General features: G+C 62.2%; 1 protein-coding gene across 1 annotated transcript in view; it reads left to right on the top strand.

Annotated features, from left to right (window-relative positions):
• The window catches only part of PTSG_13037 (uncharacterized protein), a gene marked incomplete at its 3' end in the record, with an annotated part of 41,297 nt that overhangs the window by 3,085 nt on the left and 30,712 nt on the right, over positions 1–7,500 (top strand). The window contains exons 5-10 of the mRNA XM_004988397.1: positions 1–531; positions 850–1,134; positions 1,471–1,759; positions 1,978–2,426; positions 2,568–2,711; positions 3,014–7,496. The exon at positions 1–531 is cut by the window's left edge and continues 176 nt beyond it. Coding sequence (XP_004988454.1) covers positions 1–531; positions 850–1,134; positions 1,471–1,759; positions 1,978–2,426; positions 2,568–2,711; positions 3,014–7,496 — 6,181 coding nt within the window. The remainder of the gene's footprint in view (positions 532–849; positions 1,135–1,470; positions 1,760–1,977; positions 2,427–2,567; positions 2,712–3,013; positions 7,497–7,500) is intronic.

Here is a 7,500-nt window from a genome sequence, read left to right as displayed (position 1 = left end):
TCATCGTGCGCGGCAACCTCACCGTGACCAAGTTCGCCAGCATCGTGGCCGAGCCCCTGCCGCTTGCGTGCTCCACCCCGGCCCCGTCGGCCACCGCGAGCGGGCAGGGCGCAGCCGGCGGTTCCTTCTGGACGGCCGGCGGCAACTCTGCAGCGGTGCAGGCCAGCGACCCGTCGCAGCACTTGCAGTCGCTCAGCGGCGGTGCTGCCGGCGGCGGCGACATCAGTGGTCAGGGCCGCGGCCTCGGTGGTGGCGTACTCGACATCTTCGTGGAGGAGCAGTTTGTCTTGTACGGACAGCTGCTTGCCAATGGCCAGGATGCCTCGACTGCGAGTGCCGGTGGTGGTTCTGGCGGCACCATCCGCATCGTGTGCCAGGAGTTTCTTGGTGGCGGGTCGCTGTCCCTTGTGCAGGCCAATGGCGGCACAGGGTCCACGTACGGCGGTGCTGGTGCCGGTGGCGAGGTCATTGTCGAGGCAGCAGTCCGCACTTACCCTTCGGCCCTCATCCAAGCCCACGGCGGCCTCACACGTGCGTGTATTCTCTGTGTGTATGTGTTTGTGTGTATGTGCGTGTAGCGTGCGAGAGAGTGTGTATCGTGCGAGCGTGTGTGTGCGTGTGTATCGTGTGCGTGTGTGTGTGTGTACATCGTGTACGCGTGCGCTCGCTGTGGAAGTTCAAGCAACTGCCATCTCCATGTGCTATGTACCAAGTACTTGCCATGTCCTTGGAGTGCCTGACTCACACAATTGCACACACAATTGCACACACAATTGCACACACAATTGCACACACACACACACACACACACACACACACACACACACACACACACACACACACACACAGGGCCCGATGTGCAGCTTCATGCAACGGCGAGCATCGGGGCTGTGTCTGCGTCGAGCTGGCTCCCCGTCACCCGCGACCAGTTGCAGTGCTCGACGAGTGTCATCAGCAACTGCAACTCGTACTCGTACAGCGTCGATTCAACCCCGGGCCACCTTGACGACTGGGCGCGCCTGTACGGTGGCGTGTCTGCTGGTGGTGGCTGGAGCCCCAACACGAACGATGCCGACCCGTACCTGCAGATGAACCTGGGCAATGTATACGTTGTCTCCGGCGTTGTCACACAGGGTGGGTCCTTGCACTCGTCTTTGCATGCTCTCAGTCTGTGGAGTCATGCTCATGCGTTTGCGTGTCGGTGTTTGCATTTTGGTGTTTGCGCGTCCATGCATCTGAGTGTGCATGCGCTACCGTAGACACTGTTCCTATGCCAACCTTGTCGTTTTGCCCAGACTACTGTGACGGATGTGCGTTTTAAGTCGCCCCCGCGCACACGGTCGTGTGGGCCTGTGCGCTCCGTCTTTCACAAACACCCGTGCCTTTCGCAACACCCTCACTCACTCACTCACTCACTCACTCACCCCCCTGTCCCCCCCCCACTCTCTCTCAACCCTTCCAACGCTACAGGCAACGAATTGACGCGGTACGTCGTGCGGGAGTTTGAGGTCAAGTACTCGCTCGACTGCAGCACCTTCACCACATACGGCGAGGAGGGCGTCACGCGCACGTTCCTCGGCAGCACCAGCCCCACGCAGAAGGTGTTTACCCGCTTCAGACCCGTGCGTGCACGCTGCATTCGCATCTACCCGCTCGGCGGCACCGCCGTTGGCGCCCGCATGGACGTCCTCGGGTACGCCGAGACGCCAACAAGCAATAACCAGCTGCCCGTTCATCCATCGCCTCTTTTTGTCAACGGGTGAGTGGACCTGCAGCTGCAATGGATGTATTACTTCCGTCTGTGTCTTTGTCTGTGTGTCAGCGCACGCACACACATGTGTTTGTTGCACGCCGCTCTCTCCAACATAAACTATCTAGTTCTCTAAACGCCCCTTCATGTCCCTCCCAACCCCCAACCCCCCAACCGCCTTCGTCACATCCGTTTGCACCCCCCTCCCTCCCCCAACTATCATCCAGTTGCCCCGAGAGCCAGTTGCACCATGGCACGTCCAGTGCCACCATCACTCTTGATACCCCAACAGCTGTCGATCCCTCGGGCGCCGTGTTGCCCTCCACCGTTGCCGTCTGGCCGCAAGTTGGCGTGTCCAGCCCGTCCATGCCGGCCACTGTTGGCACAGGCACACACGCATTCACCTTCTCCGCCTCCGACGGCATCTACGCCACAGACACGTGCACCACGCAGGTGGTGGTGACGCCCAACATGCTCACGGAGACAAGCGGCCTGTGTCCAGCAGACATCACCATCACGGCAGACGTCGACCGCAACGACGCCGTCGTCTCCTTCACCGTGCAGAGTGGCCTGTCTGCATCCATCGCACCAGGGTCCCGCTTCCACCTTGGCGTGACAAAGGTGTTCCTGTACAGCGCGTCCGTCTACTGCAGCTTTACCGTCACCGTCAACCAACGTAAGATGGTTGCTTTGCTTTGTCATGCGGTGTTGCGTCGCGTTGTGTTGCGCTGTGTTTTACCAATGTCTTCTAATGTCACCTCTCAACCACACTTCCCCTCCCCCTTCCACGCTCACATCCCTCATTCTTGCATCTTAGGCACGAGAGCATCTGGTAACGGTGGGCCCGGAATTGTATACATGATCAGCGAGAAGTCGCTTGAGATTGACGCCGGGCGCGCCTTCCGCCAAACCAGCGTGGCCCCTGCTGACGATCACACAGCGTGGCTTGCAGACTACAAAGGTGTGCGTGTGTGTGTGCGGTGGTGTGGTTGTGTGTGCGTGTGTTTGAATGTCTTCATTCGCTGTCGGTCCCTTTCTGTTGCCCCATTACCTTCTGTCACCTTCCCTTCCTGCCACCTTTACGCGCCTGCCCTCCTTTGCTTTCAACCCTTGTTTCTTCTCTCACTCAACACACCACTCATCCCACGCACCTCGCATCCACACACTCATCTCACCCCAACACACCTCCCACCATACTCATCCTTAACACCCCCCCCCCCACTTCTCCCAACCCCAACCACAACCCCAAACATTCCCTTACAGACACCGCGTTCCTGTACGATCCGGCGTACTGGTCGAGCAAAGTGGACCACCTGATCATCCGCGAGGGCGGCCTGGTGGTTGTGGAGGGCGGCAGCGCCACCGCCTCCTTCACCTCCATTGATGGGCAGACGGGCGTCTTCCACGTCATGGAGTCACAGAAGGTCGAGGTGCTCACCCTGCTCGATTCCCGCGCCATTGTGGGACCGAGGGCAGAGCTCGTGCTCAAGGGCTCTGGTGCAGTGGACGTGTCGGGCACTCTCGACGTCGCTGGCAAGCTCACCGTGCCCAACACACCGGCCCTGTCCTTCTCCCGCATGGGAAGCGGCGTGACCCTGCACGCAACATCCCCCACAACGCAGCTGCGCACGGCCTCGCTCTCGCTGAGCGACACCAAGTTCACTGTTCTGCGCAGCAGCCCGACCACAGCATGGACGCTCGCATCCACACTCGCCACGTCCCTCGTTCGCTCCTTGCTCACCATCGACGGCGCCGTTGATTTCAGCGCCGCAGATGTGACCGTTGACTCGTCCTCCTCCCTCGCGTTGGATGCACAGCGCTCGCAACCTACCACGCACCGTATCCAGTGGTCGCCGACCGCCGGCTGGCAGGACCTCAACATCCACTACGGCGACACGGTCGAGTGGGTGTGGCAGAACGAGGAGCACCACATCACTGAGCAGGGCGGCGCGTTTTCCAGTGGCGCCTCTCCCACGCGCAGCGGTGTCCTGCGGCACACCTTCAACGCCATTGGCATGTTCAGCTTCAAGGACTCCGCGCTGCCGGCCACCACCAGCACGGTCGTCGTTGATTTCGGCTTCTGGTCTACACCGACCACCAGCGTGGACCTCGCCTCCCTCACCGTGCAGGCATCGTCCCATGTCCGCCTTGGCGGCTGCACCTTCGATGTCCTTGCCGTCACTCTGGCCTCTTCGTCGTCCCTGCGCGTGGACGTGAACGGCACAACCAAGATCAACACGCTGAGCGCAGCAGACTCAACCGTGTACTTCTACCACCCCGTGTCGTGGTACACTGCCGCCGGCGGCCGCTCGCAGTCCATCACCCTCTCGTCGCCGGGGTCCCCAGGTGCAGTCATGTACTGGGACTACGTCGCTTACCTGCGTGACGATGGTGTATTCACGGACACGTCTATGGTGGGCATTGACTTCTGGACCGTGGGCTCAGGCTGCACCATGTATCCTGGTCTCACCCGCGTCGACCTCGACTTTGTCGACACGCTCACCATCAACGGCCGCATGGACCTTACGTTCAACGACTACGAGGAGCAGGTACCCGTGCAGACGCTTGCTGTCGGCGGTACCAGCTACATCAACGTGCCCGTCACCCTGCACCGCCTCAAGGACATGTCCGTGGGCGGGCTCCTCGTCTTTGACAACATCGCCCACGCCACCAGCAGCGACAACAGCTCCGTCTTCGACACCACTTACGTCTCCACCATCGGCGCCACCATCGATGACGTCAGCATCACCGTCAGCGGCACGTGGCAGGCCGGCCACGTCAACGTTCGCGCGGGGTCGTTCCGCCTCACCAGCGGCAACGCGGCCGTCACCATGCTCGTCAAGGACGATCTGCTTCGCGTCGACGACCTGTACTCCAACGGCCGCCTCACCGTCTACAACCGCGTTGTGTTCCGTGCACAGGACGGCACGTCGCCGATGACCTCGTTTGCCATTGGCGGCTCCGGCGCCGTGTCCATCGACGACGACGACGACTGGCTGCCCGCCGGCTCATCGCTGCACGCGGACGCCGTCTCCAGCGCCGGTACCTTCACCGCCCGCCTGCTTGAGCTTGTTGCCGCGTCCACCTCCATCTCGGGCGGAACCACAACCATGCGTGCCAAGAACGACATTGCGTGCACCACCACCCTCAGCGTTGGCGGCAGGCTGTTCATCGACAACCAGCTCACCATCCGCGCCAGGGACTGCACCAGCAACCTCACCTCCGCCTCTGTCGGCTCCTCGGGCGTCCTCACCCTCGACTACGTCGCGCAGACTAGCAACGCGCCCGGCGTTTGGTCAACAGCGACAGGCTCCTCCCTGCACACGGACCTGCTCTCCGTGTCCGGCACCTTCCGTGCGGGCCTGGTGGAGCTTGAGGGCGGCACCCTCACCGTCGGCACCGGTGGCGCCATCACCATGGAGGCTACTGCCGATCGCGTGCACTTCACACGCGCCACAATCGGCGGAGACGTGGACATCCGAAACCCCGTGCACGTGCACGCCCGCAACAAGGTGGACCGCATGGACTTCTTCACCATCACTGCCTCAGGCAGCGTCACCCTGGACACTGTTGGCCACGCCACGGGCACCAAGGCGTGGTCGCAGCCCACCGTGTCCCACGTGCACACCGCTACCATGCGCGTGGACGGCGTGTTGAGCGCTGGCCAGTACGAGACGTACCTGGAGGGCACGAATGACCTCGTCGTCGGCGGCACCATGACATTTGATCCGCCATCTCTCGGCCACGTCATCCGGTACCAGACCATCTCCGTCTCGGGCACGCTGACGGTGGAGAAGCCCATCAACCTCACCACAACACACAGCTTGTCCATCACCAGCAGCGCCGGTATCATCACCCTCGACAACGAGCGCCACACGGCAGATGACGCGCCGGCGTGGGAAGCCTTCCCGCCCTCGGTGCTCGGCAGCACCATTTACACACTCGACGTGAGCATCAACGGCCGCTTCAAGGCCGGCTACCTCTGGCTGCGGGCGGACTCCCTCAGCATCGGTTCCACAGGCGTCATGACCTTTGATGCTGCCAACCAACAGCGCGCCTGGGTCCGCTCCGTCAATGTGGCGGGTACACTCAGCGTCTTGCGCCCCGTGCGCTTCCGTAACCAGGACGGCAGCAGTCGCATGGACGGCTTCTCGCTCACGCACTCTGGAACCGTCACCCTCGACGTTCTTGGTCACAATACCCCCAAGCACGTCTGGACTGGCAACACCAGCTCTCTCATCTACACCCAGAGCCTGATCGTGGCCGGGCGCCTGAACGCGGGCCGGCTGGAGAGCATCATGCCGGGCGTGCACACGCTTGAAGTACGCAGGACCGTCGTGTCGCCCACGTCCACAGTCAACGGCGTGTTCACCTTTGACCCCGTCAACATTGGCGATCCGGCCCTCTTCTACTCCGTCACCGTCAACGGCATCATGACTGTTCGCCGCCCCGTCAACTTTGACATAACGCAGACCGTGTCCGTGGGCGGCACGCTCACCCTGGACGACGACGGGCACCAGGGCGTGCCAACCGTGCCCTGGGACCAGTACAAGGAATCTGTGATTGGCCGCGTTGTGGACGACGTCACCGTCTCCGTCTCCGGCCGCATGGACGGCGGATACCTCGCGCTCAGGGCGGCGCAGGTCACCGTCAGTGGCACGCTCACCTTTGACGCCTTCGACTTCCAGGCACACGTTGACAGCATGGACGTGAGCGGTGAGGTTTCGGTGCGGCGCCAGGTTCGCATCCGCAACCAGGACCGCACATCTCGCGCCACGTCTTTGGACGTGCACCACGGTGGCACCATGACCCTCGATAGCCTTGGCCATGCTACCCAGGATCACACATGGACAGCCAATGCGTCGTCCCTGTTGCACTTTGAGAGCATCAGTGTTGATGGCCGACTCGACGCCGGTCGCCTCGAATGCGTCTTCCCACCCGTTGACACACTCACCGTGGGTCGGACCCTCGTCAGCAGCAGCCCCGATTCGTACGACCGCGGCGTGTTTACGTTTGACCCCAACTTCGTCTCTGCACCCGCGCTCTTCACCAGCATCACTGTTGCAGGCGAAATGCATGTCAGGCGCCCGGTCAACCTCAACACCACCTCCACCATCGACGTGTCCGGCCTAGTTGTCCTCGACGTTGACGGCCACGCCGCGTCGCCGCGCGCGTGGTACGCGTATGAGCCGTCCCGCATTGGCACGACCGTCGACAATGTGTACATCCGCATCAAGGACGGTACCTTCAACGCGGGCCTGTTTGAGCTTCGCGCCAACCTGGTGGAGCTGCTCCCGCTGCCGTGGACGTCGGGCTCAAGCTCTGGCGTGCATCGCAGGTCCAAGCTCACCTTTGACGCGTTTGAGCACCTCGCCCGTGTTGACCAATGGAACATCACCGGCACCGTCGAGGCGTGGCGCCACGTCAACATGCGCAGCCAAAACGCGGGGGTCATGATCGGCCTCACCGTTGACGTCGGCAGCACCTTGAACCTGGACCAGGTCACCCGCCAAGCCGGCGCAACCTTCACGGGCGAGTCGTCCATGGCCATCAACGACTTCTACGTCAAAGGCACGTACCGCGCCGGTAAGATGGCCGTGGCCAACCCCGTCCAGCCGTGGTGGACCCACATGTACGTGTCTGGCTACTTCGAGTTTCTCCCGAGTCGCCTGTACGACATCAACACGTGTCGCATCGCCAACAACGGCCGCGTCCACGCACTGGAGCCGCTCGGCCGCGCGTCAGAGTGG

This window comes from Salpingoeca rosetta (assembly GCF_000188695.1).
Source record: "Salpingoeca rosetta unplaced genomic scaffold supercont1.36, whole genome shotgun sequence".
NCBI lineage: Eukaryota > Choanoflagellata > Craspedida > Salpingoecidae > Salpingoeca > Salpingoeca rosetta.
Note: the sequence above shows the minus strand (reverse complement) of the source record. Positions and strands in the feature narration are given on the sequence as shown.